Source organism: Eucalyptus grandis, chromosome 10, assembly GCF_016545825.1.
Source record: "Eucalyptus grandis isolate ANBG69807.140 chromosome 10, ASM1654582v1, whole genome shotgun sequence".
In the NCBI taxonomy this organism is placed as follows: Eukaryota; Viridiplantae; Streptophyta; class Magnoliopsida; order Myrtales; family Myrtaceae; genus Eucalyptus; species Eucalyptus grandis.
The window spans coordinates 35,481,234-35,495,373 of record NC_052621.1 but is presented as its reverse complement, the minus strand read 5'-3'; the positions used below and the strand labels follow the sequence as shown (position 1 = coordinate 35,495,373).

The 14,140-nt window shown below is 39.6% G+C and overlaps 1 protein-coding gene across 1 annotated transcript; it reads left to right on the top strand.

The window, feature by feature from the left end:
- Positions 1-8,171: 8,171 nt before the first annotated feature.
- LOC120289004 (protein ROOT HAIR DEFECTIVE 3-like) lies at positions 8,172-14,140 on the top strand. Its single transcript, XM_039303400.1, has 19 exons — positions 8,172-8,320; positions 8,657-8,723; positions 8,807-8,909; positions 9,223-9,293; positions 9,405-9,468; positions 9,550-9,615; positions 9,752-9,799; positions 9,876-9,938; positions 10,029-10,085; positions 10,521-10,679; positions 10,767-10,835; positions 10,953-11,044; positions 11,751-11,829; positions 12,053-12,218; positions 12,588-12,712; positions 12,838-13,100; positions 13,171-13,267; positions 13,361-13,516; positions 13,913-14,140. The coding sequence occupies exons 1-19, from the start codon at positions 8,302-8,304 to the stop codon at positions 14,054-14,056; spliced, it is 1,908 nt and encodes a 635-aa protein (XP_039159334.1). The 5' UTR covers positions 8,172-8,301; the 3' UTR covers positions 14,057-14,140.

Genomic DNA, 14,140 nt, shown 5'->3' with positions numbered 1-14,140 from the left:
ATTACTCCAAACAAGTCTTGTTTTTATGACATCATATGAGAAATTATGGAATTGCAAGCCCAAAGTGAGTCACTTTAAAAAGTATTTGGATGTGTATATTATGCATTCACGCCTAATCACCTATTATTGACACTTGATTTTAGCCAACAAGCCTGGTTGAGGTAAAAACTTGAGATTAGAGGTCCCTAATCACGACAAATCCCGTTTCCCGACAAAAAAGAAGACATTTCATTGGTTTCTTAGGACGCACATGACAAAATTTCTAGAACATAAATCAATTTCTGGCCAATAATTGATTTCTCAATTTTATTTCATGGACAAATTTCTAAGTAAAAAAATGTGTTTGATAACAATTCAAAATTTCTATTTCTAGAAGCGGCAACGACCGATGTCCGATGGCCGTAGTTCGATGTTCGGTGTCCGGTGACCGAGGCGGGCAGCCAAAGTTCGAAGTCCAACGTTCGGTGTCCGGTGCCAAATCCGGTGATCGGTGGTGGGTGGCCAAAGTCCGTCCGACACCAAAGTCCGGCAACCGGCAATCGGCGTCCAACATCCGAAGTTCGACGTCTGATGTCCGACATCTGGAGTTCGACGACAGGAGGCCGACGGCGAGTCGCTAGTGGCCGGAGTCTTGTGGCGGGTGGCAAGCGGCCGACATCCGACGGCCAATGGTGAGCGGCGGACAGTCATTGGCAAACATCCAATGGTTGGTGATGAACCTCCGGCATTCAATGATTGGCGATGAGCAGCCAACAACCGGTGGGCATTTGGCATCCGGCGACCGGCGATTGGCGACGGGCGGCCGGAGTGCGATGGCCGATGGTTGGCAATTGGTGGCCGAGGCCGAGGGTGAGCGGGCGGCAACCGGCGGGGGCCGAGCAACTGCGGGCGTCCGGTATCCCATGGGTGGCAAGTGGGCGACAAGCGGTGACAAGAGTGAACGATGAGAAAAATTTTGATTTCTCATTTTTATTCCGAAATAGAAAAGTTAAAAATTTTAATTTCTGATTTACTCTCCAAATCTATTTCTAAATAGAAATCATTCCAAAAATAGAAAAATGAAATTGTGTTACTAAATAGATTTATGTTCCAAACCTGTTTCGGAAACGAAAAAAAAAGAAAATAGAAAAACATAAATTTTGTCATGCGCACCCTTAAAGTTTTTCAAATTCCATTGCATTCAATCGAAATGCAAGCATTGATTTCATCAATGATCCAACGTTGACTTTAGAGTTGACCTTTTAATCATATCCTAAAGTCAATTCTTCGTCAACATTTTTCAAAAATTTGAAAGATCGAAAAATCATCAATTCAATTATTGGCCAACTTAATTTTTTTTTTTTTTTAAAAAAACGATAGAGAGTTGACATTTTGACCAAACTAAAAATTTTGACCCCGATCGGTAACATTCAAAATCCATTGATTTCTAGAGTAACTTCTTTGTGCCAATAAGCATTCCATCCCTGCCATGCCTAGCGGTATTGGAGCATACGCTTCAAGAGCACTCTTGGACTATGGTTGACGGACATTTGATCCAAAAGTTGTAAAGCAATGAAATCTTAAGCCAATTTTGAGAATTTGAGCTTGAGACAGGTTAACCAATTTTTGAGCATCATTTTAGGGCCCCTATCTATCCTTCATAGGTAATGCCAATTAGTCCAATTGGAATCCAATTAAGCTAAATTTATTCAATTTCAATATCAATTTTGGCAAAATCTAACTTGGCATAACTTGACTAAAAAGGCAAATTGGGATCGATAGGGCCCGGCCAAGTCAACCCAGTTGACCCGTTCCAATTGAGCCCACTTGGACCAAAACCCGATTTAGCTAATTGGGCAGAGCAAGGCAAGGTTGGCCAAACCCATTATGCAATTCAAAGCAATTGGGATCCCACAAGTTAATTCTGTTGAACCTAGTCAACCAGCCTCGAACCGAGCCATCCAAGTTTGACCGATAGGACCCGACTCCTTGGGCCAAAGTCCAATGCAATCCCACTTGACCCAATTAACTAAAACAGCTCAGCCCATAGCATAAGGGGAAAAAAACTACCAAAAATCCCAAACTTTACTCAATGTAACAAATTTACCATAAACTCCTGGGTTGAAAGTGGGATTCTTGCTTAAGCCAGTAGAACCAATAATTTTTTTTGGCCTTTTTTCTTTGAAACCCGTTTTGACCCATATTTTACAAAGCACTAACCTTACAATATCAATTATACTCATGACAATCACATGACATCCACCAATGGCTGAAAAGTCTTCAATTTTTACCACAAAATATTGATATCAGACAAAGCCATGAAGGCTTTGTCCGTGTGTAGCATCTTTTAGGTTCAACAATAGAGTTTTGAATCATGTGAAATTATTTGGGATTAGGGCTATCAAAATGGGTTATATGAGTTGTGTGTGACAATGTCCTAATCCTAGTATAATAGCACATTGGTTATTCAAAACTATACGGTTGGGACCTAAAAGGTGTTTGCACTCGGACAAAGCCTTCATGGCTTTGTTTGATATTATTGTTTTGTAGTAAAAGCTACTTAGGGAGATTATCTAAGCTATAAGCTGGCTCTATGGACTAAGGGTGCATTTGGGTAGACTTTTGGAAAAGTTTTTAGGAAAATGCAAAGAACTTTAAGTGAAATGGGTTTGTCAAAATGCAAATTGCGTTTGGAAAATTATAATCTGAAAGTCCATTACGAAATATCTTTGAACAAAATGGTGTTTGGAAGCCTTATATTTACAAAGCATTTTTATTATTAAAAAAAGAAAAAAAAATTATTTGGCCGGTAAGGGCAATGGTCGCCGGCGAAGGTCATTGGACCTCAGTCGGCCCCTAGAAACCACCGGCAAGGGCCGCCCAAGGTCGGGCGACCGCGAACGAGGGTCACGCGACCCTTGTGAGACCCTCGCCTAAGGTAAGGGGGCCTCAATGAGGGCCGTGCCTGGGTCGTGAAACCTCACCGGCAGTCGCACGACCCCGATCAGTAATTGCCGAGGCTACGCAACCCTCGCCTGAGGTTGGGGGACCTCAGCGAGGGCTGTGCCTGGGTCACGCAACCTCGGCGAGGGTTGTGCCTGGGTCACACGACCTCAAGCGAGGTCGCTGAGATGCAAATCGCGCAGCCCCCCGCGAAGGCTGCCGCGACCCAGATGGCATGGAGGTCGCCACAACACCCTAGCGACAATCGCCAACCTCCCTCTAGCCGGTTGCTAGCCCCTTGCAGCCCTGCGCAACCCCACCAACTGCCCTCAACGAAGAAGATGAACAATGAACGCCGAAGATGATGAACAGTAATGTTTATCGACTGAAAGCCCAAGGCACCCCAAGACCAGCCTTGGGCTTTCAGCCTTGAGAAGGCTTGGCGGCTAATGGGACTTGTAAAATTGTTCCCAAACACCTCATACTTAGCCCAAAGGACTTTAGGGGTTCAAAGCCCTTTGCAAAGTAGTTTTCAAACGCAGCCTAAGAAATACTAAGGTCTTTCAGCCTATCGTGGATGCCATGTGATTGTCATGAGTACAATTGATATTGTAAAGCCAACTATTTAGTGCTTTAAAGTTCGAAAAACCGGTACTACTTCACAGATCTTCCAAATATTAGTGTCACATCCAGCTATTATAGGATTTGGTTGATGATGTTAACCTCTTCTTTTTAAATCATCGGCGCTTTTTCCTCTCTCTCTTGCCTCTATAATATTTATTCATTTCATGCCAGCGAAGAAATGCCTGTTTCATTACTTGAGCCCTAGGGAGTCACTATCAATGTATAACTTTGAAAAATTCCAACCAGAATATTCCAATCCATACTTGTGTAATTTATTCAAACCCTGATCTCCAAGAGAACATCTAAAATCATTCTTAGCCGCGGCACGTTTTGCACATAATCACCAAACGTCACAGGACTAAAGGCCAAAATGATCACTATACATGCATCCGATACCTTGTTTCTAGCTCTATCTATTTAAGTGAGAGTGAGGAAGACGGAGTGTGTGTTACAGGTTGAATCTAATCACCTGGGTCGGCCACATGGAAATAATCAGGACCATTTCTACTACAGAAAGTTGCACCTAATGTAGTTAAAAAGCTTTTCAATTAATTGATCTAGTTTTCACGGTCATATTCGCAAACAAAACAGATGCACTGATTAAGTATCAAGCAATCTCTTCATAATCTAATGAGGCAACCGAAACGTGCCTCTTAGTAAGGTTATGACAGCAACAGCGGCTTAAGTTGGAATAAATTCCCTTAACCTTAGAAAGGTCATGACAGCAACAGCGGCTTACTTCGCATAAACTCGGCGAGGGACATTGAACCCTCGCTGGTGCCTGACTCCCTCTCTTTCTCTGTCAATGGATCTCTAATGTTAAGTTTTATATTTAATTCTTGTGCAACTTTTCAGCTATCGGACAAAGGTGCCCCTAGTAATCCTAAAAAACATGCACATGACTAGTACGTGCAAATATTTTGGCCGATGACCAAAATATTTGCATCTCCGCTGCAACAAAGAGAAGCACCGAAAATGCAGAAAATCGATGATGGTAAGGAGGACGGAGGATTAAAGAAAGTAGAAGGAAAACATCAAAACCAACGAATCCAGATTCCAACTAGATGAGCCGAGGGAAAGGAAAACAAAACCGCGGACTAATTTCCAGGAGAAGTACAAAGAAATCCATTACCCGGCCGTCATATTCAGGAAAAAAAACGAGCTTTCTTCTTGTTGCCACAACCTGAAGATAAATTGGTAAGGAAAAAGAATTTAGGCCGTGTTTGGTAGTTTGGACCTACCTAGTGTTTGGTGACATTCTCCGTGTTAGAATAAATGTGTGAACTGTGTTAAAGAGAATATGAGAATAGGTGTGGTGTTGAACAATTAATATATTATTTGGCCTATATCTCATTAGCTTAAGCATCCAATTGACTATATTGATAAATTCAAACTTAAATTATTTCTTGGCGATCTCATCACGTATCGGGCTTTTGCAAACTACTGCACTCTCCTAACACTCCAAAGCACATAAACCCAGATTAGATATAAAATTTGAAAAATAACTAAAAAATTCATATTTTATCTTTTAAAAGAATGATAAAGTGACGAATCACATATTGCTTGCCTACACCACTCCCCTAAGGATCACCACAAAAATTATCTATGTTCATCACTTTTGACCATCACATAACCGTTGCCTTTGACCACTGCAGTCGGTGATTGTGTTCCAGCAAGTTAGGGTGAAAAGGGGCCTCAAGACGATCGCCATGCCAACTCTGCATGGATCCTCCTTTCCACCCTAGTCGCAAACATGCATAACATTGAGCCGACCTTCCACGATGATTCGGCTCTTCACCTGCTGGTCGATGAAGAATGGCCAGCACACCATCAGTTTCTTGGTGACCAAGCTCTGAAGTGTTGAGTTCTAGCATCAAGAACGCTGCAACGGTACTGTGATGCAAAACCTCCTCCCGCGGGCATATCCCATGACGTACATCTTCTCCGCTATCGCCTCTCTTAGCCACCTTCTTTGGCAATGGAGCCTAGTCGTACAACCCACATGAAGTGGGTTCTGCTGTTCATGAGGCCGTCCAAAATTATGTTAATTCGTATCCATTGAGAGGCCTCATGTTCCCGAGGTCTACTTCCCAAGAGGGTTTGAGTCTCACGTATAGAAGGGACAAAGTTAAATATGGGATTTTCAAATGAGAAAGATTTTCAAAGATTTTCGATCTTATGTAGTTGTGGATTTCCAAAAATTATGAAAGATTTTTTTCAAAAATTCCAAATTCTATCTTAACTTGGGCTAAAGATGTGATAAGATATTTTAACAATTCGAGGATATGTGAAAGATTTTCAATCTTCTTTATCCTATCATATTATAATTCAAAGTCAGACGACTAAACAAGGGATAAAGGCTCGAAGTCAACCAATCTGCAGATCAGTAGATTAGGCCAGCGTAGAGATCTGTAGCAAAGAAGCGGAGCAATTGCAATAGTTTAGCTCCATATCGACGCACGAGTGGTGCAGGATAAGCAAAATGCACCAGGATTTGAGTCACTCTTTCATGTGATTTCCCCGCTTGCATGTCCAGCCCATTTTATTTGAGAATTTTTCATTTGTAGAAGAGAATCATGCAATCCCTAACATCTCGACCTTTACAATTTTCTGCAATATATCGGAAGCAATTATTTTCCTAGAATAAAAAAGAAGAATTTCCAGTAATAGCGAAATCGATTCACATATAAAAAATTTGCCCGGATCTGATTCCGTTTTGATTTTGCGGTCCACGAGTAATCACAAAAGACCTTGATGATCAAGTCTGAATGGTCATCTAAGAGGTATGCTTGTTTTGATTGCTCTTGCTGCTGCTTACCAAATTTAAGAAAGAAGGATTCGTCGTCGGTACTAATTATCTCTGAAATGGAGTGGAAGTTCAGATTTGAAGAACCCGAGAATTTGAGACCTTTGTATCAATAGCTTCTAAGACGCAAGCTAATCAACTTTGAGACAGTGGCCCCTGTACAAGAAGATTTTTGTCATTTTCTCGTTATCACTACAATACTAAGCAATTGCACGGGTTTTATCAACAAAACGTGAATCAACTAATCCAGAAAAGGAAAGAGAGAAACATAGATGCGGCCCCGAGAGAATTTGCTACTTACCTATTACGATGTTGCGGCGGCCAAAGAATCATTAGTTCGTTATGATCACCTTTTGAGATAAGTCAAAACACGAAATTCGTTATCTCGAATGATAAGGCCGGGTACTTAGCTCTTGTTTGCTCACACGCAAGGTGTTTTAATTTCATCTCTAACTCATGTGTTGAGAAATTACTAAAAAAATTTGACAAAGCATTCCGCTCTAGGAATATTTTCTTTGTGCAAAAGCGTAATTGGATAGATTTGATCTAATGAATTATATTGTCTCATGATAATAAAAAAAATAATCATATTCACATTAGAATTCACGAAATAGAGCTACAGATATACACTATCATTAACTCGTGGGCATTAATTTGGTTCCAATGGATACATTTGAGCATTCTTTAATTAGTAAATCTTCTTTTTTAAATTCAAATTGCAAAAATTTCTTAGTTCCAATGGAGCCCCTTTTTTGGGACAATAAAAAAAAAAAAAATTTGTTTTACTTTATTACAGAAATATTCTTATTTCTCTATCTCTATATCTATCTACATCTTCGCCAACCGAATCTCGCGGGACTTCCTTTTTCGATCGTCAGATCAATTTAGCTCAGGATGGAGTCAAGTAGTCTGATAAGAAAAAAATAATATTCAAGCACCAAATTTTAATGCTAAACTCCTATTATATATAGATACTCTTATTATATATTGATACTGGTAGTAAAGAGATTCTCTCGCGCCATACTTCCTATTTTGAAAAAGGGCTTTTCACGTAAAAATTCGTTTGTTTTCTTCTTTCTTTTCTTTTCTTCAAAGATTCGCGTTCCTAACGGCTCAATCCACTGCCAATGGGTAATTTGCTCGATTCCGACACCTCCGATCCTCTGTTTGCATGTTAAAACTTGCTTTTCATACGTTTTCTTCTCGTGACTGAAGTCTCTGATTATTGCAATAACATCTTTTATCGCTTTTGGATTCTCTGAATTGCCGTTGGTTTGCGTTTTGTTAGGTATTCTCGTAGCTGTTGTTGGGTCATATGTTGTTTCGCTTGTAATGTCGAATTAAGGCATCTGCTGACTTTTATCTCCTAATGGCAATTGCGAGGGCTGAAAAGTTTAAGGCTTTATTTTCCTCAGCCATTGTTTCAGTTCTCGAGAACCTGTAGAATAGAGCTTTAGTTATTTGATGTTACGACAGAGACTTTGAAGATTAAGAAGTTTCTTGGCAAGTACCTATGACACTGATCATCTCCAAAGATGGGTTTCTAGAATATTGTCGACATCGTGATTTAAGGGGTTGACAGGGATTACTTCACTTCCTTAATCATTAGGAGACATATGTTCTCAATGAAATTATTGAGATAATAAAATCAACCTCTTGGTACTTCTCGCCATTTAGATACTTTTGCATTATGCAGGATCCAAGGTTTTCATTCTCCACTAAGAGTTTTTTATTGTTGTCGTCTACTCGAGGCATAGTGTACAGGCTTATCATGTCACTCTCTTTTTGACTTGCTAATTTGAACATCTGTTTCCTCAGATAATTCTGGTGAATGTTTTTCTACTCAACTAATTGATGGTGATGGCACATTCAATGTCGACGGACTGGAAAATTTCATCAAGGAGGTCAGATTGAGGGAATATGGCCTTTCATACACCGTTGTCTCCATTATGGGTCCTGTTGCTAGTGGTGTGTATTTACTCCCAATGACATTGCTTTGGATTTTGCTTCTCTTGCTAAATATAGATAACAACAAAAGTTTTTGTAAGGGCTGTGAAGTGATCGTGAAAAGAACAAATTTTCTCCAGTAACATTGGCTCTCTTTTACATATTATATGATATTTCAAGTTGCTTAAAATTCAGTTTAATTCTTTGGTTTGCCGTTCTCCTTTTATTTTTACTTTCAGCAAAACCATTACCTGGACAGCTCCACATTGCTGCTTTTGTTTCCATCTTCACTTATCTTTTCTTTTGCCTTCAGAAGAGTTTTTAACTTATTCTATTGTTGTGTATGATTTTTGGCAGGGAAGAGTACGCTATTAAATCATTTATTTGGCACCAACTTTAGGGAGATGGATGCTTCAAAAGGAAGGCATGTCTACAAACCAACTGTTACCTCACTCTAATGAAGGATTTGGATTTGGAAAGTCTAAAACCAGTTTGATATTTTTCCAGGTCCCAAACCACCGAAGGTATATGGTTGGCGAAAGGTGCTGGCAATGAGCTGTGTACTCTGGTTATGGACTTGGAGGGAACTGATGGAATAAAAAGAGGAGAGGTATATTTACTATATGATTTTACATGGATATATAATGGCTTATTTTGTCCATGTTCAACTACTTATTTTTATCCATGAGTGACTGCAAATTCTATATTTTTCTACATGTTGAAACATTAATTGGTGCATCAGTAGCTGCCGTATGATCTTTAACTTGCTTTTCCATTTTTGTATGTCTTTGCTTATCTTACCAACCCAGAAGCTTGATTTATGTGTAGCTGATGCTCATTGAAACTCACCTAATCTACACTTGGTTTGAGTAAGCAGCAATTAGCATTCTCGCAGCTTCTTAACCAGTGTCATTTTTATTCAGGACGATACTACTTTTAAAAAGCAGAGTGCTCTTTTCGCTTTGGCTGTCTCTGATATAGTGCTCATTAACATGTGAGTCTTTTGCTTTGCTCTAGTGAGATACCGTTTCTGTTTCTGCCATGTTATCTACGAGGTTGTTGTTTTAGAATTTTCCTAGTGCCCTTTCAAGCATCTTTTTCATAGGTGGTATCGTCATATTGGCTGTGAACAAGCTGCCAACAGGCCTCTTCTGAAAACCGTATTCCCGGTATTTCTTGTCTTCTTGCGTTAAGATAAGCTAAATTTCTAGTTCTAAGAGTTGATGATAAATTCGTGACTCTTCTTGAAGGTCATGATGCGATTGTTCAGCCTTCAGAAAACAACTCTGTTGTTTGTCATACGGGATAAAACAAGGGTCGGTACCTATACTTAATCATGTTTCCATTCTAAATTGTGATGGTTTTTATCTGTTCGTTTTGGTTGCATCTGGTAAGTTTTACCGATCTGAGTTGATTTTCTTTATATGCTCTCTGGTTTTTCTTTTTGTACAGATGCCTCTGGAATATCTAGAACCTTTCTTGAGAGAAGATGTGCAAAAGGTGAGGGTTGTCGCATTTCCGATTAAAAATCGACTTTGTAAAGTTGTTCCTGTTTTCATTTAGTATTTTCCTGCAGATATGGGACAATGTTCCTAAGCCACAAGCACACAAGGAAACTCCTCTCAGTGAATTTTTTAATGTAGGTGCTTTGATGCTTGTATGAGTTCCTCTCAATGATTTGCTTTTGCCTTTAATTGTAGTAATGAAGTGACTCTTTTTTGCTGTTCAGGTTGAGGTTGTTGCTCTGTCTAGTTATGAAAAGAAGGAAGAGCAATTTAAAGAGGAGGTATACCTACCTTGCACCACATGGAAGCATGTTTGGATCTAGAGTAGGATTGCCCATTTTTTATGTTAGCTTTGTTGTTGTGTTTACAAAATTCTTAAATGCTGCAGTGGGCGCTATTTCCTTCACACAAATCCTGTACTTGAGTACTGTTTAAGACAAAACTTTGGTCCTCATAAGCATAAGTTTTGGAATATCTGTGGAAATGCCACTCATCATTGACAGCTATTTCTTATTTTTTTTTGGAGGCTTATCATTGCTCCATCGTCCTTATTGAGTTTGGTGATTTTCACTACTCCAATTCCCTTTCTTAATCAATTATACTTTCACTTTGAGCTTTTGCTCTTTTGTGGAATTTGGACCATTGGCTGCCAATTTGATTATACTTTTTATCTGTACTAACTTTTGCCACATCATTGAATTTCGTCGGATGAAAAGGTAGCCATCCTTAGACAGAGGTTCTTTCATTCTATTGCACCTGGCGGGCTCACCGGATATCAAAAGGGAATAGTCCCTGCTTTAGGATTTTCTTTTAATGCTCAGCAGATGTGGAAGGTCATCAAGGAGAATAAGGACCTTCACTTGCCTGCACACAAGGTCAGAGATTAATTGAAAATCCATTGGATATATTGTTGATAAGGAGAATGCAAATACTAATGTATGCATCATGCTATCCGTGTTAAGGTCATAGTTGCTACCGAACGATGTGAAAGAATTGCCGATGAAAAATATTCCAGTCTTACTGAAAATGAGGTATTGATCTGGGTTCTTGCTGGACATTAAACTTACTTGTCTGTTTCGCTATTTTGAAATGCAAGCAGATGCATTTTATCTTACACGTATTAAGATCAGGCTAGCTCTTCTAAACAGGATTGGCATTTGATTGAAGAGGCTGCACGGTCAGGACCAGTTCCTGGTTTTGGAAAGAAACTTAGTTCAATTATTGAGGCTTGTTTATCAGGGTAAGATAAGAATTTTATCTGATGAATTACACAGATGGGGTGCAGAAACTGAATTTTATGTTTATTAAATAATGCAAGTATATTAAGGTTATCCAGTGCAATCGGCTTCATATTCTTACTTCTAAGAATGTTGCTTCTTTTAAGTTTTTCCCGGCTTACATGAAGTCGGGGTAGGAGCTCTTTCTTTTCTTGAAACAAGTGCATTTTATAAAGAGCAACCACAAAGGAAACCTCGGCTTGTATGAAGTTTATATTGCTTAATTTTAGATTGACAAGTTTGCCTCTGTGATATATCTACAATCTAGTTGTTGAGGTCTAGCCTGAGTAGATGATATATATGTGTCAAGGTCTGGCCTGTGTAAAAAGATATGGCTATTCTGTTCAAGTGATCATTCCAGTTTGGAAATGGCCCCCTTCATTCACAATCTGAGTATTGTTTCAACTGGTTGTTCGATGGTTGCTTTCAAGCAATCATCTTTTCATTTGATTGATCTGTTTTCATGATAGTAGGAGAGTAATGGCTATTTACAGTGTAGCAGTTGCCTAGCTGACAGCTTAGCTTAACTTGGCCATAGCTATGGACCCTGTTCTGTTTGAAATGTTTCCTTGTTTTATTTTTGGGTGAAGATTAAGTTCTATCAAGGTTAGAATTTGTCTATCAATATAAGTACGTTCTATTAATGAAGTTTCTTGTGCTCCTTATTAGGTATGAATCAGAGGCTGTATATTTTGACAAGAATGTTAGATCTTCAAAACGGAAGCAGCTTGAAGAAAAATCACTTCAAGTAAGAAGTTATGGGATGTTTTTCCTTGCTTAGAGTGCATCATTTTTGGGTTCCATTGTATGACTACCACTTCAAGCCGCTTGGAATGTGGAAATATTTTCCCTTTCTGACACATTTTTATTTCAGTCATGATGTTTTCATTTGAAGTTAGTTTACATAGAGAGACTGTCTGTTGAGGATATCTTATCATATGTTGCTTGTCGTGTTTTGTGGGAATCATCAGCTTGTACAACCAGCTTTCCAATCTGTTCTTGGACATATTCAGTGTGGAACTCTAGATAAGTTCAAGGAAGCATTTGATAAGGCTTTGAATGGAGGAGAAGGGTTTTCTGTGGCTGCTTATGACTGCACTCAGTTTTATATGGCTCTATTTGACAAAAGATGTGCAGGTACGGCAGCTTGTAATGCCTTCGTTTGGCCTAATGTTGTAAAGTTAATGCTCGGAAAAAGTAGGCCAAGAATGAAGGCTTATCGTTGTGCTTTGTCTTGTAACTGAGATCTTTTGTTGTTCCTCGACTCTTTCTGTACGTGCATTTGCACTCCCTTGGTGGCCTATTAGTTGTTTTATTAGTATCTATCAGAAATGAAGGTTTTGTGTCTGAGACTGGAGGCTGATGTGAAAATATGGTCTTGTTGGTAGATAACACACTGGGCTCCGAGGAAACTATTTGTAGGTTCATGCCATGCTTTACTTTCTGACTTGTTATTGGAGAAATTTTACCACCGAATGTATAAGATTCATATCATACTTTGAACAGATGCCGTAATTGAACAAGCCCAATGGGATACATCTGGAGTACGGGAGAAGCTGCGGCGTGGCATTGATGCCCATGTTGCCTCAGTCCTTGCTGCCAAGCTCTCTGAGCTTACAGAAGAATATAAGGTAGCATAATGAACAGAGATATTTCATCTGCTCTTGAGCTTCTCCTTTTACAGATGGAGGGTTTTTCCCCCTTTCACTTAATGGAGGTTGATGTGATCTGCACAAATTTTATTATGTTTTTATAGGAAAGACTTGATGGAGCATTATATGTACCAGTGCGAGCTCTTTTGGCTCAAGCTAATAGTGAAACCTGGTCAGCTATCAGGAAACTTCTTTCGCGGGAGATCGAATCGGCAGTGAGTCAGTTCTCTGGTGCCCTTTCTGGTTTCGACATGGATAAACAGAGCAAGGAAAAATTGCTCACGGGTATCAAAGATCATGCAAGGGGCATGGTTGAAGCGGAAGCAAGGCGAAAAGCTCGACATGTCCTCTTATACATGAAGGACCGGTATGCAGTTTGTGATTTTCTCATCAGTTAGATTCAGTGCCTCTTGATATCTGCTTCATTTTCAATCCAGGTTTGTAACATTGTTCAGCAATGATGCTCACCTTATGCGAAGAGTTTGGACAGGGAAGGAAAATATTCGAGCAATCACACAACTTGCTCGTTCAGCAGTATGCAAAATTTAAATGCGGCAAATTTTTTACATGTTTCTCCTGTTTCTTGCTTGTGGATCTTTTACAGAAATGATTTAACGACACTTGCAGTCATTAAAGGTGCTGTCTGTAATGGCGGCAGTGCGTTTGGATGATGAGAGAGATAATATCGAGAGAACTTTGTCCGCTGCTTTGCTGGACACAAAGCCTAATGCCACTGTCAGGAGCATTGCAACAGATCCCTTGATTTTCGGCACATGGGAAGCTGCTTTGCTGGACACAAAGCCTAATGCCACTGTCAGGAGTATTGCAACAGATCCCTTGATTTTCGGCACATGGGAAGAGGTGAGTTTTGATTTTATGGTGCTGGTTCAATTAATGCAGATATTCAATTTCTCTTGTCTCTAATGAAAATGGATGGAAGAGTTTAGGCCCCATTGTCCATACTAGTTTTGATGTTATCATCTGCACTTGTGAAAATTGGATTATCTTGTGCTAAAAGAAGGTGTCACATTACTGATTGACGCTGCCACTGTCCGAAGGTGATGCTGAAATAAGCCAATGTACAACCGACAAACTGCATAGTATATGTTATTGCTCCTTTAACTCAATATACAAGAGCCTTTCATTTGCTGAGAGCACTTATTCACTGTTTAATTGCAGATTCCTCCATCAGAAACACTGATCGCACCATATCAGTGCAAATCATTGTGGAGACAATTTGAGGCGGAGACTGCGTACACCATCACTAAAGCAATTTCTGCCCAGGCACGATACCTATATCGTAAAAGATGTTTAGTAGTATAAACGCCATTATTATTATTATTTTTTAAAATGCCATGTCATCATCCCTCCACCCCAACACACACTAACAGGACAAAAAAGGAGAGA